This window comes from Hirundo rustica, chromosome 9 (genome assembly GCF_015227805.2).
Source record: "Hirundo rustica isolate bHirRus1 chromosome 9, bHirRus1.pri.v3, whole genome shotgun sequence".
NCBI classification, from domain to species: Eukaryota; Metazoa; Chordata; class Aves; order Passeriformes; family Hirundinidae; genus Hirundo; species Hirundo rustica.
The window spans coordinates 27,643,132-27,660,942 of NC_053458.1; the positions used below are offsets into that span (position 1 = coordinate 27,643,132).

At 49.1% G+C, this 17,811-nt stretch overlaps 1 protein-coding gene across 1 annotated transcript; it reads left to right on the forward strand.

Annotated features, from left to right (window-relative positions):
- Positions 1–7,732: 7,732 nt before the first annotated feature.
- On the forward strand, positions 7,733–15,984 carry TNFSF4 (TNF superfamily member 4). The gene is made up of 3 exons (XM_040073145.2): positions 7,733–7,876; positions 12,341–12,383; positions 13,985–15,984. Exons 1-3 carry the CDS (start codon positions 7,733–7,735, stop codon positions 14,320–14,322), a joined length of 525 nt encoding a protein of 174 aa, XP_039929079.2. The 3' UTR covers positions 14,323–15,984.
- Positions 15,985–17,811: the final 1,827 nt, after the last annotated feature.

Consider the following 17,811-nt stretch of genomic DNA (forward strand, 5'->3'; position numbering starts at 1 on the left):
AAACCAAAACCCACCAGAAAACAGAATAATGAATTTGCAAGGCTCCCTTGCAGCCTCTGGTTTGCACTCCTCCAGGCTGGGGGCTGTCAGCGATGAGAGCTCCCTTCTCCGGGGAGGGATCGGCAGCAGCCAATCGATAGGAGCTACTCTGGTGCTGAGAAATGCAACTGCGCTGCCCGTTAGTGTCGTGCAGGCAGAGGACTTCGAAGATTGAAAGCCTTAAGGGTAAGGGGACAAGGACTGCCCGATTTTTGGAGATATGGGCCCTTCCTTATCTCGCCCAAAAGTAAAAGTTTGAGCCTACAGAAACCCTGTTGTGATGAGAACTTTTCAATCACTCATTAAAGCTGCACCCAGATAATTCAGTGTTTTGCAAATAAAAGGATTTAAAAGGGAAAACCGAGCCCCCCCCCCCTTTTTTGTGTGTGTGTGTATGTGTGTGTGCGCGTGTGTTTGCTCTGTGTGTGTGTTTGCTCTGTGTGTGTGTTTGCTGTGTTAAAACAGAGATTGGCACCTGGTCCCAGCATCCTTTCCCACAGAGAAGGGAACAGTGATGCTGCTGGGAAAATCTCCATCAGGACCTGTGTGAGAGACCAAGGAGAGCGCTGTGAGAGTTTATAACGGTTTCAGATGGGCATTTCCTACTACTGAACAAGATACAGTGGAACTGTTACACTGGATGCAAGAGCTCCATTTGGTGGGGTTTAAGTGCTGGAGTTTTTTAATTGCTGAAGAAGTGGTCAGGGTTTAAGGATTAGTGACCATGACTTGACTGTAGTCAGTATGAGCAAAAGGAGGGCAGCACCAGCCAATAATACAGCTACTAGATATTGCAAGAGAGCTAATATAAGTTAGGGGAAATTATGAGCCAAATTGACCAGGTGGAAAGAACAATAGCTAAATGACTGTGAATGGAAAGTTAAAAAACTCTTTAACATGTATTTGAGAGATGCCAAAGGAAACAATTTAGCCAGAAGCTTAACCCGACAGCTGTTAGAAATGAGAAAACAATGTTGAGAAAACAGAGAAGGAAAGAGTTCACAGTGTTCCTGAACGTGAAGCATTGCTCTGATCAGTGTGTTTTTGTTGACACCGGATCCTGATTCGGTCTCTGAAGTTCCACAGGGAGTGGATTAACTGTTGCTGATGAAGCTGATGGTGAGAGGCGGGTGAAGTGGTATTGCCTGCATCCTGATCAGCAAAGGATGCTAAAATAAATCCCAATAAAATGCTGGCAAAGGGGTGAAGTGTCTTAAGCAGGAAATGGCACTGCACGTGTATCTTTGTCACCAGGCTTGGCTGGGGCAGGAGTAGCATCTAACCCTTCATCTATCCACCTCTGTAATGGAACAGTTTGAAGTAAATGCAGAGCCATCACCACTGATTAAAAAGCACAAGTCATCCCAAAAGAGAGGCTGGGATTTGCAGACAGAGCTGTTGCAGTCTCCAAGCTGTCTCTGTTCTAGAAAGGCTACCAGCTCTTGACTCACTTTCTTCCTACTGCAGTCTCTGCCTGCCCACCACCCAGCTGCTCATGCTTCAGCTATTTAAGGGAATTAATAAGGCTAATAAAAGGAAGTAGCTCTGTCTGCAAATCTTTCCCCAAAATCTTCTTGCAATTCCTCTCAAGTTTAAAAGAAGCGAACAGGTTAGAAACACACAGGAAGACTCGAGAGCTGCAATAAAACCTCATTTTAAGAAAGGGATGACTTTGGGACCATCTTTGCTGGCCAAAAAACTCCCACAGGGGTGATTAGGGGAAGCAGTCAGGTCAGTGATGGCAGGGCCAGATAGGAAGAGAAACCACTTCCTTAACCCAGAGCAGAGCTGTATCTGGGGCATCAGGGTCTTCATGCCCCTCTTGGGGGTTTCCAGCACCACAGGAATGAGTGGGAATGGAGCTGGGCTACCCAGATACCTCTGCAAGAGCCCCATTTCTGAATGTCAGCCGTAGAATTCTTTCTTTTCTTGTCATAGAACATTTATTCTCTGTAAAATGTCAGAAAGACGAATTTGGGTTTTTTTTCTCCCGATACCTTACAGTAGGATGGTGTGTTATGGTGGGATTTCTGCCTGAGGCAGCTGTAAGACAAAGGAAGGAAGATGTGTGTGACAAGTTCACCTCGACCTTTCAGAGGTGCCACTGTGAATGCTCATGATGCGTTCAGTTTTAGCTTTCATATTTTCCAGATTCTGTACTGCATTAGGGTGTAACTCTGAATTTCATATGAAGTGTTTACAACTTCTCCTCACAGTTCAGTCGGACAAAACAATCCTTTTCCAGCCCCAGAACCAAGGACTCCATTGCAGCTTCAGGTCCAAAAAGTATAAACAACAGCGAATTGAGGAGAGCAAACTGTGAGGATGGAACTTCATTACCTGAGGCTGTAATTGGACAATTAACCCCAATATGTAAAAGAACCAAAACTTATAAAAGTGTGAAAGCTCATGACCCATTGTCCATCTTGGGTGTAGCCACATCTGGGCTCTCGTACTGCCCAAGGTACATCCTTTGAAGGTCTTTAAATAAATACCTACTTTATTCCTTTAACACTGTCTAGCCTCTGTTCTAGGCAGCCCCTCAAGGCACCACTCAGCCCTGACTCTCTCAGCTGATGGCTGATAAGGGGAGTCCACTCAGAGGAACGGAACAGCACAGGCCACAGCAGCTCAGAGACAGACAGAGCTCAGGGCAAAGACCACCACCAGCGGTGGAAAATCTCCTGTCACATCCAAAAAGGGCCAGCAGGTGACCTTTGGAACCTCAGCATTGTGGTGTGAATCGTGCTGGCTGCCAGCTGAGGCAGCGCTGGGGAGGCTGCGCTGCTGCCCATGGGGGCTGTGCTGGAAACCACAGAGCTGATGTGGAAAGCCACCAAATACAAGGCTCTTCCCAGCCGCTGCGTCCACTGACAGATCCCACCCAGCCAGGCACCAGAACAGCTGCCAGCACGGCCAGGGGGGCAGCTCCTCATCCTGCCTGGCTTTGCTGTGCCCAGTGCAGCTCAGCATTGTGCTCTCGTGTCCCTTGTCTTGGCCCAGGGACTGTGGCAACCAGGAAAAATGACTCTGCACGCAGCAGCTGCTGCAGGTGTGCCCTGGGGAATCCATCCATTGCTAATCTCCCTGCTCCCATGAAGCAGCTTCCTAGGAAAAAAATACCCGCACAGCACGGTGGGATGAGGCACAGTGGGATTTACCCCAGAGAGGTGATCATGCTCCTCTTTGGGGATATCGCCACAGAATCCTGGCTCTGCCTAAATGTCAATGTTTTATCCTGGCTCTGCCTAAATGTCAATGTTTTTATTTGTCACTTCACAGCATTTTCAGCATTTCTGTCTCTAATTTACACTGCCAAAATGAGCCTGACCTACATGAATTCCTCCTTACTGGCTCAGTGCCTTTGCTGTTAGAAATCCCCAAGACAAAAAGTGGCTGTACACGAGGCGCAAGGAAAAACCACATGGAAGAGAAATTAATCGTAGAATAATAGAATAGCATAAGATGGAAGGGATCCACAAGTATAATTTACTCGATCTCCTGAATTATTTTTAGAGGGGCCTCTCCATCTGCCACCCCCAAGAATAACTTTTGAGCTCAGATTCATCAGCTATTTTAGTAATGGGAAAATATATAATATTTTTCCAGTTTAGGGTGAACTGAGCAACTAAAATCAGCCAGAAATCAACAGATTATTAGTGTGTCAGATCTGAAAGACATTGGTGTCTTTTGCTCTGATTATCAAGGGAGACAAATAGCTAAGGCAGTTCAGAGACACTGGAGCAGGACTACACAAACCTTTTAGGCAACAGCCTTTGATTTTGACAAATTAATCTGTTTTAATTATAAAATGTTTTTTTTCTGGAGTGGACAGAGACCTTAAACAGTGGTTGCTGAAGGCACAGTGCATGCCCACAGCTGCTCCTCTGCCCAAGAGTTTTCCTTGCCCCACAGACAGCGTCTGGTTTTGTTCTTGGAAGCCCACACTGCTTGCTGCTTGTTTCTTTTTTCCTTGTAGCTGTTTGCAAACAGTTTAATTGGTTCTTCCACTGTTCTTCTGAGAAGTTAAATTCTCCCATATAACTCTCCAATTCCTGCTTTTTGAGGGGATGAGAGCACTTTCCCTGAGAAATGGGGTTTAAATGAAGGTGGGTGCCAATAAGGGCTGCCCAGTCTTGGTTAAAGACTTATGCTCTGAGACTGTCACACACAGAGTGCTCCCCAAGGGCCAGGGGGTCTGGTCCGTGCCCCTTCCCAGTGATTTTGGGCACTGCCAGGCTGGGGCTCCAGCTGAGTCCTGGTACAACCATGACGCTGCAGAATTTAGGCTTGACTGCAACCAACACGCTTCCGCCAAAGTTTTAAATCACTCAGCTCCCCAGTCTGGGAAAGCCCAGAAGTGACAGACTGATGTAGGAGATAATTGGATTGTCATCAAAACCAAACAAAGCAGCATGCCTAATTACCAACTTGCCCTGGTTTCCTTTAGTCCTTGCTGGAACAAAGTTCCTGCATGTGTCACCAAGAGGTATTTCTTTGGAAAATCAACAAGGCGACCAGAGCACCAGCCTGCCCAAAGCCTTCCCAGCCTCCCTGCTCGCTAGAATGACTTGATGATTGCAAAAGGTTGAGGCAAAACCCCAAGAGACTCCAGCTTTAGGGTCCCTGTGGAAAAGGGACCAAAACAATTCCAATAAACACAGCAGATTTTGGCAAATGCAGGGTGTGTGCAGCGGGTCTGCAGTGTTGGGATTCCAAAGGCCTGGAAGGTTCCAGAGGGAGAGCAGGGCCTCTGAAAGCCACCAAGTAGCATGCACTTCCATGTGCAAGGCAGGAGAAGAAGCTGAAAGCAACCAAACCACGGAAGAGTCTGTGCAAGGGTGTTGGTGATGCCCCTGAACACATTGTCCCCTCTCCCATTTCGGATTCAATGCCACAGACGTTACTCGAAGTGCAGCTTTCTTGCTACCAGGGCTGCTAAGTCAGGCTGAGACACACTTGCACTGGGGGAGTATGGAAATGACAGGACAATTCCAGAAATACATAAGCACAACGTTCACACACGGGGTTTTCTTAGAGTTTTAGAAAGAAAACCAGTACAAAATCCAGAGTCAGGGAGAGAGGAGACAGGGAAGAGCTTGCATCTGGTTCAAAGGCACGTATGTGAAATGTGAGAATTACACACTTCCAAGGGTTTGGGATGCCTTAGCTCAGCATCTTGACATTTTTGCAGAAACTAAGCAGTGAGCAGTAAGCCCAAGTTTCTTTTCCTGGAGGGAGCAGCTTGGGACCACTTGGAACAGCTTTTCTGAGGATCTCATAATCCCTAGACATGACATTGGAGATCCATAGAAACCAACAATCCTCTTCACGTCCCTCCAGCCTGTCACGATCTGCTAATACAAGCGGGGGTCGTGATGGTTTGTTTAGTGATCTCAGAGCACAAAAGACCCAGCGGGGGAGAACAACAACAGCAGTTTACTCAACAACAGTGCACTTTTATTGAGTGCAATCACGGTATTCGACAGACGGAGAGGAAGAGAGGGAGAGAGCGGGAGAGAGGGGATTATAGCTACCAGCGAAGAAGAACAGAGTCCTCGTGGCAATGCCAATAGACATGTCTTTCCGTGGGGTGATCACGAGTTGGTTAACTTCAGGACTCTTCTTTATAGTCTTTTCCAAAGCGACAGGCAGTTGGCCAAAGGGTGGGGAGATCCTTTGAGAGAAGAACAAGTATAGGACAGACCAGTCCTCTGCAGCAAGAAGAGCCGGTCCTCCGTGACCTGTCCATTGCTCCTGCACGGGTTCCCATGGGAATGCATACCAGTTTTTGGTCCAGTGAGCACACACCTGCAGGCAACACTTAGCAAACATCCCACCTCAGCCAGGCCAGAAAGCCCAGAAAGCCACCCCTGTTCCTTGGGGGTCTCAGTCTCTGTCCTTGGCGGTGGCCATGAGGCAGATGAGGGATCTTAGGACCGTCTCTTACACAGCCCCAAGAGGCCTCTGCAGCACCTCAAGGCATCACTTCATTCCTCTGCAGGGCCTGGCCAAGCCTGGGTCCCACCCCAGCCGGTGCTCCCAGATGCTGTGTGACTGCCAAGTGTCACAAAACACCAAACTCAAGCTCTGCATCCGAGGGAGCCGCTCTGGGGCAGCACCAACCCTCTTGCTGCGGCTGCAGTCATGTTTCTGGTTGAGAAGGAGGATGACGGCTGTTCCCAGGGCCTCTTGTTGGGCTGGGCGCAGTGTCAGGAGCTCAAGCTCACCCAAGAGAGACCAAAGGTGGGAAAAGAACAAGAATTTCCACGCATTCAAAAGTGGATGATGTGGAAGCTTCTTCACTAAGCTTCCATGACCTGTGGTGTGTTCTCCAGCAGACACCAGCGTGAATTCCTGACCCAATCCACTCTCAACTCAGCGTGGGGTGTCCTCACAGCTGCTGCACTCCCCTCTTCATTTGGCTTATGTTCACAGGAAATACTCTTGCCTAGATGGGAGAACACATGAAAGAACATCGCTCCTGCTTCCTCTGCATGCAGGTTACATGTCAGGACATGTGCCTCGTGACAGGTTAAGAGGACACATTTTGGGGAAGGGAAACTTTCTGCCAGCTCATCCCTAGAAGGCAGGCAGGTAATTATATTCCCAGTGGGCTCCATCCTCACCAGGAGAAGGCAGTGCCTGACTTGGGTCACGATTTGGTAATTTACAGCAGAAAAAAACTCCGACACAAAGAGCAGTGGAAAGAGCAGAGTTGGGCTGCCCCCAAAGAGGGATGCAAAGTCTGTCACCCAAAATAAGCACAGGAGATGGTCCCCGCTTCAGTCAACTGATATTTGGCAGCTCTGGGTGTCACAAGCAAAAGCCATGAAGAGACCAGCCAAAGGTATCCCAAGGGACAGGCTTCCCTCTGACAGGAGAGAAGCCTGGATGGCCAGGAAATGCCCCTCTGGAGGCATTTCTGGACTACAGGTTTCCAAGAGTGCAAAAGAGGAAGATGTTCTCAAACAGTTCTCCTTTTTCTCCCTCCCATGCTTTGCACAATATCCCACGGCTTTGAAACCAGAAGGAAAAAGTGAAAAGGGAAACGCACATTTTCTCTCCAATCCTCATGTTATCCACCTGTTCACATCCGCATCCACATCCTTTCCTATTCGTTGTTTCTTTTCAAAAGAGGGATTTCAGGAATGCTATGAGATGCTAGAAAGGGAGAGAGCCAGCCCTGTAAACTCCCCACCTGAGGCTGAACAGAGAAGTGAGAGCTTTTACTGACAAAAGACTTAGTGAAGACAAGCACTGTCCACCCAACTTTTTGCTATTGTTGGAAAGAACACATACCAAGTTATTCTCAGCTGAAGCTATGAAAGATGTAAACACCTCTCCTTTGAAAGGCCCTTACTCAAAACTGAACTGGGATGCAACAAATCAGCCCCCACATTCACACAGGAAAAAAAAATTTAAAAAAAAAAAAAAAAGAGAAAGAAAGCAAAGAAAGAAAAAAAGAAAGGAAGGAAGGGGAAATTTAGATTAGTCACAAAGAAGTTCCCCCGCCTGCTTCTCTATGCATATAGCGATCTCCTGAAGGCACCGTCTTCACTTGACCTCTGCTCCTGGGACGGGAGCTCAGCAGCCCCTGCTCCCTGCGGGCTCCTGCCGTGCCCCTGGCCCTGCCCCAGCAGCTGCTGGCAGCAGGGCTGGGATGGAAGGACAGCCAGAGGCTGCAGAGCAGATGCATCGCGGGAGGGAACCTGCAGAGCACTGGCCAGGAGGACAGGCTGGGAACACGCTGCACCTCGTGTCCGCGGTGGCTCAGTGGATTTTACTGCTTGCCTGCCTGGTTTACCTGGGTATAGATTTTCTACGGCCCTCAGCGGTAAGAACTCATGCTCAGCCCACTGTCTGCTGGCCTGTAAAGCTTTGTATGGGCCTTATTTTCTCTCTCTCACTCTTTTTTTTTTTTCCTTTTTTTTCCTTAAGAAAAGAAAAAAGCTTTTAAGTTTATCCCTATCCCAATCCCTATTCAAGTTCTTAATCCCTTCTGTATGATAGTATTTTTTATTATTATTAATTTTTTTAAATTGCCTATCCTCAAAGTAACATTCAGTTCCTCAGTGCAGGGTTTGGGCCCAAGTTTCCAGCAAAGTGACTGTTCCAAGAATGCTCTTTTCACTGACCCCTGGGGGAGGGAGGTCTGACTCCCTCCCTGCAGTGGCTTGTGCGTATTTCCATTTAATGGAGTGAGATTACGTGCATGAATGACAACCCGATTTGCTCATAAACACCTCCTGAACTTTTGAAGTGTACTAAATGGCAGGCAGATGCATGAGAAAGCGAGTTATCCCGTGACAGCTCTAGCAAGACCCCCTGACCCCTTTGGGTGCTCTCAGCCTGCCCACAAAGCGGGGTTAGGAGCAGTCACCTCCTTCTGTGCTTGAGTGAGAAAGGCTGGCGTGTCCAGCGAGCTTTGTGTGCCCACAGCACCAGAGCAAGCAGAACAAAAAACAGATGCTTGGAGCTCACAGTGCTCCAAATGACAAGCTGCAGCAAATATGTGTTTGCCTCTCTCCCGTGCCTGCAGGCTGCTGGATTGTCAACAGCCTTTCACTGCTGCTTCAGTGCTGCTCGTGCAGCAGCGATTTCTCCTCCCACTCCTTCTCCAGGAGCTCTGCACCACTTTAAAGCTTGTTGTGCTTCGTTTTACCCGAGTTCATTCTCTCCTCCCACCTAGGCTCGCTGCAGAAGCGAGCCAGGCAAGTAACCCTGGCCTCATGTGCCAGGTCCTCTGCTGTTTAGTGAAAACCCTTGTGCTCTGCACAGCTTTCACTGACTAGAGGCTCACTGTGGTAATTAAACTGCAGAACAGGAATCCTGATAACACTGAAAGATAACACTCGTCATTCAGGTCAGTCCTCTTCTCCTTCCACTGCCTTGGGAGAGAGAAGTTGCACTGTATGCCAGCAGAGGAGGGCAAGCAATCACAGTGCTCAAGGTGCAGAAACCTCTCCCAGGTCATGGTCTGGCTGTGAAGCCTCATCTCTCAGCATCTGGCTTTTCTGTAAAAATTCTCCTCTTCCAGAGGAATGTAGCAGGGCCTGGCATTGCTGTCTGTGAGCCTTGAAACCCAAGTGAGCAGCAGCAGGTGAGGGGACTCTCTACATGTCTGGAGTTTCCCTTCCTCAACAGAAACAGCTGAAACAGGGTGCTCGAGGAGCAGCAGTGGCAACAGATGACAAATCCAGGTCCTGAGAATCACCAAAGAACCTTTTCAGTTTTAAACACTTTCTAACTACAGGGTTAGGACTATGATTCCTGTTATTTTAGCAGATAACCCTGGTGTCCTGTTTGGAGTGCACTGCTCTGTGCAGGAGTGGTACACGGGGAGATTTCCTTGCAGTGCAGTCACAGGGCTCAGCGGGGTCATCATGAACTGACCATAGAAATGTCTCCTGAAGGGGCAGCAGTACAAATCTGACTTGATTTGGGGGCAGTTTAGGGATACTTTATGGAGGTAGGGGCACAGCAGCGTGAGAGTGGCAGGCTTGGGAGTGCTGGTCCATGGGAGTGAACGAGTGGCTCTCCCTATCCTTGGGAAGAGCGTCCTGTTCTCCAAAGTGCAGAGTGCCATGCTAACTTTATTTGCAAGGGAATAATTGTGTTTTTTCACAGAGAGACCATATTTGATTGCTTTCCATTGTCCTCATGGAAGCATGGCTCTTAAAAAAACCCAAACAAAACAACAACCTCCTGGACTGTTCTGTGAAAACAGAGCATAAATAATGCTCTGTAAAGTCAGCATCTGCCGCCCAGACTGGGCTTAACAAAAAGGGACACGGATATAATTTCTGTTATGATACCACTTGGAGAAAAGACCTCAGCTGAGATTTCCAAATGTGGAAGTCAAAGAGAATGTCGGCAGTAGTCTGCTTTTGCATCTGCAATTCCCACCTCTGCTGGAATTACCTTCTCTTGCCACACCTTTCCTCTTGCTTGGGAGGTAAAATCATGATCCTGGTAAGGGGAAGGCACAACCCACTTCCAGAGAATGGTCACCTGCCACCTCTGGGACACCCCCACATGTGACACAGGCGATCCCCTCAATCAGCTCCCTGAGGTTCGCATTTTGTGATGTCCAAACTCATTCCTGAAACTTCTGCCACATGGCATGGCCCTGGGCACAGTGTCCCAGCCAGGAGGAAGTCTCCTGCTCGGGGGTCCAGGACAGGCAGAAAGGAAGGGTCTGTGTGTAGATGGCATGGGGAAATCAGAAGCTGTCAGTAAGAAGCATCTCTGTGTCCTCAGCCCTTCTGACACACTCTCCCACATGCCATTCGAAGGCAGAATAGAGAAAAAGAGACCAGTAACTTTGCTATGAGCTCCCAGAGCCCTTCCAGTACCTCCAATACCTTGTCTCCTCAGCAGGATTTACCAGCAGGTACCTGCAAAGTGCTTTGAGATCGCACAATAACCGCAAGAGATGCGTAAAACAGGTAATTTGCATCAGTGACGATGGGGTTGATATTTTTATAAGTGCGACAGGTTTGTCACCCAGGCTGTCTGTGTTGAACATGCCCCGTCCATCAGCGGCCAGATGGCACAAATTGTGGCAGACCTTGTTTGACCTCAGACACTCAGCGCTTCGCTCTTTTCTTGTTGAGAAACTAGCCCGGAATCCCGGCTGTGTGAGCCAGGAGAGAAATGCTTGTGCACTCAGGAATAAGACCAAGCACGAGATTCAAGCCGAGGCAGTGGATTGGGACGGTGATGCCGAGGGAGACAGTTCCACCAGATCCAGCGGGCGACCAAAGCTCGTGTTCGCCCGCGGTCTCCAGCCTCGCAGGCGCGGAGCATCGGCCGCGGCAGCACTAGAGGGTGCCAGAGCAGACCTTTTCCAGCACCAGCATCCACCTCAGCTCCGGCACAGAGCGGTCTCAGCTCCCGCTGCCCTCCCCTGCCGCTGGCTTCAGCCCCGAACCTGCAGAGAGCGGGAACACGCAGTCTGTGCCACACCCTGCACACTCCCTGTGCTCACAGCTGCTCTGCCCTGGGACACCCAGATGCATGGAAGTCAGCCCCATCCACCTCCCGCCGGCACTCCTTCTCCCTCAGGAAGGCTTTGGCACAAGCAAAGAGAGGAAGGCAGAGCGCTGAGCCCAAGTTTTCACTCTTTGATCGGGCAAAGCGCTGAGGACTTGTGGTTGTGTAGAGACTGCAGATTTGGGTCTCCTGTGGTTATGACGAGAGACAAGTTTGAGATGCCAAGTTCAGATTTAAAAATCCAATGCAGAAGCCTGGTGTTTTGCACGTCTGACCAGCAAGATAGATACACACTTCTACATTTGCATTCACTTTCTCTGTCACACTCATAAAATACAAATCACAGAGTCACAGAATGATTTAGGGTGGAAGGGACCTTGAAGATAATCTCTTTCCAACCCCTCTGCCACAAGCAGAGAGGGACAGCTTCCACTATCCCAGGTTGCTCCAAGCCCCTTCCAACCTGGCCTTGGACACTTCCAGGGATGAGGCAGCCACAGCTTCTCTGTGGGCAACCTGTGCCAGTGTCTCACCACCAAAATTGGGAAGAATTTCTTCCTAAAACCTAATCTAAACCGTCCCTCTGCTGTTTTAAAACCATTCCCCCCTCCCTTATCACGCCATGCCCCTGTCAAAAGTCACTCTCTAACTCTCTTGTAGCCCCTTTAGGTACTCAAAGGTGCTTTAAGTTCTCCCTAAAGCTTTCCTTTCTCCAGACTGAACAACCCCAACTCCCTCAGTCTGCCTTCATAGGAGAGGTGCTCCAGCCAATTTTAAACCCATCTCAGTGCACTTAAGAGCCTCTGAGAGATGCACACATCCAGTAAGAGCCTGACCCAAAGTACAAGGAGCCATAAAGCCAGACCCACCTCTTGGTGCCCTGCAGGACAGCACGCCTGGCTCCCTGCTCTGCCAGCGATGCCTGCTCTGCCAGGTGCTGTAAGCCAGGCTTGAGGAGGTCAGGCAGAAAAGGCTCTACACCCCAAAGTCCTCCCTTGCTGTTAGTTCTGACTCGATTGCACACACTCAGCGTGGTTTTCTAAACAAAACCAACACTGCCCGGGGAGCTCTGGAGGGCTCGGCGCTGAGCTGGAAGCCGCACTGGCTGGGAACCACACTAAAATAGTATTCTATGATAATGATATAAAATCAAGTCCAGATCAGAGCCGGCTGGCAGCAGCTGCGGCACGGAGGCTGCCCCTGTAGAGAACGAACGATCCTGGCCGGGAAACGAAAGTGACAGCAGCAGCAGCGAGGTGCCAGCCCGGTGCCTTAACGAGGATTTATCTGCTTTGTTTTCCAGAGCCAGAGTGCCAAAGTGCCGTGGACCCACATCCGGTACACAGGTGGGTGCTGGGGCGGGGGACCCTGACCCCATCATGCCCCTGATGATGCTCCAGCGCAGCAGCCACCGCTGTGCCACATCCCCCTGGCACGACGGCAGGGCTCCCCGGGCGCCTCCGTGGCATCCTGTGCCCCTAAAATACCTAAATGGCTCTTATGTGCTTGGTGCCACGGTGATGGCTATTTCTTCTGGTGGAGGACAGGTGCCAGGAGAGCTGCCAGGGGAGAGGGGCCAAGCCTGCCCCGGTGCTGCAAGGAGCCAAAAAAAAAAAAAATTGGGTTTTCCCAGAGCAGAACAACAACAAAAAAACCAAACTGAATATCTGCCTGGATTTCTGCAGCCCTCATCTATCTCCTAAAACAATCTTTAACTCTATGAATGAACAAGAAAGGCATTTTTGAGAATTTACTAAATGCACACGGCACACTCTTGGGTTTTTCTGAAACAAGTTAATGGTTTCCTGATCTGTGAAAAATGTAAATTATTTCCTCAGGAGGAGTGGGTGAGAGCACACATCGTACCAGATGTGCTGCTCTGCTTGCCAGCTACAATGGATGTTTGTCCCATGTCACACCTCAAAGATAAAACCAGTTGCTAAATTTTTAAAAAATAATACTGAAAATATTATTGACACTTTTGCTTTCAGTTAAAAGCGTGAGGCAGCAGTGAATCCAACTTAACAGAAACTCATGTCCTTCAGAGGAAAAGCTTGAGAAATTTGGCCCCAGCCCAATGGGGCTGTGCTCCCTGCCTGGAGACCTTCTGGCTGCCCTGCTCCTAGGGGTTTCAGGTGATGTGCTGAAAACCCAGGGGCACAGCAGAGAAACATGGCCAGCCTAGCCCTGGGAACTGGTACTCTTCATTCCATGAGAAAACTTTTCATGCTAACTTCTGGTTTAATTTCTCCTTACTCTGCTCCCTATTAATTAGTTCCTTCTTCTTATTGTCTCTTTGCTGCTCTTTCACTTTTCCTTCTGGGGAAAAACAAAACAAAACAAAACAAAACAAAAACCCCCAAAAAACCCAAAACGCAAAAACAACAACAACAACAAACCACAAAAACAAAACAAAAAAAACCAAAACAAACAAAAAAACCCCCAAACTAAAACAGAATAAAAACAACACAATAAAAACAACAACCAAATCCTAAGATGAGGGTTTATGTTGCCAGCATTTCTACAGAAAGCACTTTTTGTCTTACAGCTCTGGACGCTTTTTCCTCATCTTATTTACCCTCTTATTTTTCCTGTTCTTTTTATGAATCTGTGCTTTCCAAACTCACAGTGATGCTTTACTTACTGTATTTTTCTGTATTCTAAGACACAGTGCAAGTAAATAGTGCATAAACAAAAATTTGGAGGAGTAATCCATACAAACCATGTGCCAAAAGGCACAGCTGAGTGGGAGTCTGTAAATTTTCATTGTAGATGATGTCTGGCTAGAGTAGATGATATTCTAGCTCTGCTGGTGCTGTGTTCTCTAGTTTACTCTCCCCTCTTTTTCATATTTTTCAATCTTCCCTGCAGTCAGGTGGTGTAAAACAACCCATTTCCTAGAAGCCATTTGTCATCACGGGATCATCTTTGCTTCTTTCCACTGCAGGCAGAAGCATCGAGGGAGCAGCCGTGAATCTCACTGCCGAGCTGGGCCCCATCCAGATCCGAAACGGTTCCATCGTCATCCCCTGTGACGGCCTCTACCTCGTGTCCCTGAAGAGTTCCATCTACCTGGACAAGGAGGACTGGCTGAAGCTGACCCTGCAGGGGACACACGAGGGCACCCTGTGGGAGCAGATTGTCCAGGGCAGCGGCAGAACGGTGAACCTCACCACTGTGCTCTACTTGTTCCAGGAGGACAGCATCACTCTGTGGACCAACTCCAGTGCCAGCATCTGGGATCTGTCCTTTAGCCTGGTGCTAATAAATGATGACAAGTGCTAGCTGGAGGAGCGTGGAAAGAACAGCCTTCCCCACCGACCTGTAGGTTTTGTACTTGTACAGGCAGTCTGCTCTAGAATCGCTCCCCGGGGCTGTGGAGAGCCTCAGTGGGAGGGCAGATAAAGCACAGTGCAGACAGGCTTTATGCAGTGCGTGCAGGGTTCGCCTCTTCGGAGCTCTGTGCAGCTGATTTGCTACCCAGGATGAACCTTTCCAACACTGGGGAGAGGGATGCGTGGAGCTCTTGAGAAGAACAGAAATGAAAGCCAAAGAAAGTCATCCAAGCTTAGCTCATATTCAGAGAAACCCCGGGTTTCTCTCTTTACTTGACAGTATCTGTATATAGTAGAAATGTGTCGTACTTTTTCTCAAATAAAAGTCTGGACGATACCTCGAGTGTCTTGAAGCCACTTGGAGCAGGAGGAGCACAAATCTGCCCGGCAAGATGGAAAACAGGGAAGAGGCGGCAAGGGAATGCCTTTGGAGTGAGCCAGATAAAGCCTGTCTGAGAGGTAAAGGCCGTGAGAGAAGGTGGTATTTGGAAATGGGCTGACGGGACTGCTCTGGACAGCAGGAGCACAGGCCCTGCACTGACTGTGGAGTTTTGGGGAGCAGCCTTTGAGAGCTGTTCAGCTGTCTGCAGACCACAGAAGCCTGACCCCAAGGAATATCTGGTGGGACATTTACATCTTGAGATGTAAGTTCTCAGAGGGGAAATCTCCTTCAAGCACACACGCACTGGCTTCACCTGAAAGAGACCCAGGCACATAAAAAGCCGGGCAGACGTGAAGACTTCCAGATTTGGAGACGTCTCTCTACCAGACCAAGTGAAGCTGCAGGTCTGTGCATCCTTTCCTCAGGGAGGACTCACTTGGTTCTCATGACTGCCCTTGACTTTGTCCCCCAGCTGTGCACCAGAGGCGCTCCTCCACACGGCACCTGAGCACACCTGCCTGGCTCCTGCAGAAGTCAGACCCCGGGCTGTTCTTCCCTGTTCTCCTTGCAGCTTGGGGCTGCTGGAGTCAAGTCCTGCCCTGCCCATGCTGCGAGCAGTGCCTGACCTCAGCACAGCCAGCAGCTGGGGGATTTCTGGTTGAAGTGAGGCAGGTTTTAAGGTAGAGTTGGCTACGTGTCTCCCAATGATCTCCATCCATGTTTCAGCATGTCACTGCTGCCTGTACACACCAAAGTCTTTTGTTAAAAGTATTTATGTATTTAAATGATAGGCATAAGAATGTTGCATCAGATTTCCTAGAAACACAGGGAAGGGTTCAGAACAGGTTGTCAGCACTGAACTCCTCTTTGAAAGTGCTCCCGATGCTCTGGACTGTTCCTGCTTTGCAGGCACCCAGACCTGGACTGACCGGCTTGTGGCTGAGCACTCTTGCTGACTCAGGTGCTACAGGCAACTACGGACATCCTCCAGGCCTTGGAGAGCTTTCCTGGGCTTTAGGCTAATGAACTTCCCTGCTTGAGCCAGTCCAGAGCCTCAGGGGAAACTGGCTGAAGCAGTTCACTCATGTAATGCCAAGAAGCAGCTTTTCTCCTCTCATCTGAGAAGCTGTGGCTGACTTGCACCCACAGGATGCTCATCATTAAGGGATATTTTGGGCTTTTAACTCTGGCTTACCATGGCAGGGACGGAAGGCAGCTGCGCCCTGCCCCGAGGCTGGGGATTGTCACACTCCCCAACAGAAGTGAAAACGTGTTTATCTTCCTAAAAAATAATAAATCTTTCCTTTGCAACATTTGGGCTTGTGTCCCTTTGAGGTGTGGGCTGTGGGAGAAGGAGGTTGGAAGTGACTGGTGAATTATACATTCAATGTTTGAGTAGATATTTCCAGTGCTAGGAAAACTGTATGAAATTTTCACATACCTCCTCTTTTTTACAGTTCTGCTTTTGTTTCAGCTCTCCACGAGGGTGTATGCAGGGCCTCCCAACCTGTGCTAACACAGGGCACCATGTCAGTGGTGTGTGCAGGGGTGCACAGCACAGCAAGAAAGATGAAGCCTGGAGAGGTGGATTTGTTCTTCAGAAGGCCGCTCCCTTTCTTCTTGTTTAGAGCAGGAGAGGCCATTTCACACGCTGATCCCACTGCGCTTCCAGGCTCAACTAGACTGACCTACATCTATACACACGCATGCACTTGTCTTGAAATAAAGGCTGAAACGATCCAACTCCTGACATTGATCACTTGATAGACTAACTGTCCTCATCAGTAAGTTTCCACACCAGCTTTTGTTTGTATCCAGAGATACTAATTTATTGCACAAGGTTAAAACTCTCTTTGATAAGAGAAACATTAATTTTTGTTAAAAGTCTCTTTGACACAAGAAATATTAATTTTTGTTACTGGGGTTGTTAAGGCCTTGAAGGAGCTCACAGATGGTGCTAGAGTCCCATCTTACAGCTCTCTTCAGCCAGGTCAGTGCACCCAGGGCTTGGTCACCCCTTGAAGCCGGGGGTGTGGAAGTGCAAGGCTGGTCCAGGCAGTTTCTGGAGACAATCCCTGACTACAGAGGGGCAGCACACTCTTTTTCCTGTGCTTCCTGTCAATGAAAACGGACCTTGTGGTCTGTCCTCCCTTTCCATGAGGCCATTTCACAGGACACAGCCATCAGCTGGGTCATTCCTGACCCTTTGGCGTCAGGGCAGCCTCTCCCACTGCCGTGGGTTTGTCTAACACATGCTGCAGGGGTGGCCACTGTGTACTCCCTCCCTTCCCTCTCCCCTTTCCCACCTCTCCTCGCTCACATTAAGGGTGACAAAGCTGACGTGAGAGCCATGGGCACCCCTGAGGAAGGAGCTCCCAGCTGAGAAGGGGCCACCGAAGGTGACACAGAGCAGAATGGGATGGAGGCCACTTCTCCTTACACAAGAAATTATGGGGAGCATTTAAAGCCCACTCATACCCCCGTGAAAATCACCTCATTTTCTACCACATATGGTTATCAGTAATAATGGATAATGAGCCTGTGGTTTTTCAGACACCACTGACATTTCCTCAGCCAGCGTGAGTCACAGTCCTTGCCTGTCAGCTTCACTAGCGAGAGAGAAGGAGAAACCTCAAGTTTGCTTGGGAAAGTGCAGCTGGCTGCTGCTGCTGTCGAGCCAGCACTGCAGAGCAGCAGAAAGCACGGGAATTTTGTTTCCTTAACAATCAAAATGGGAAAGTATGACACAGAATTAAGCAGCCTCCTGCAGTAGTTGGGAAGGTTTGCCTTGTTAGACTCTTCTCAGCAACATCTCTAACTTCAGAGCTGTTCTCTGATCCTGTTTTCCAAGGGATCCAGACCAGCCCCAGAGATGCTTGCTTCCAGCTATGGGATAACCCACCAAAATCAGCAAATTGAACAACACATTCACTGAGGACAGGAAGGAGTTGGTGCCGGGCCAGAAAAGGACAGCGGTGAGAGAGCAGCAGAAGGATTTATTATCCTCTGCAGCCTTATATGCCCTAAGGCCAGGGAGGATCAAAGGTTTTTGCTCAT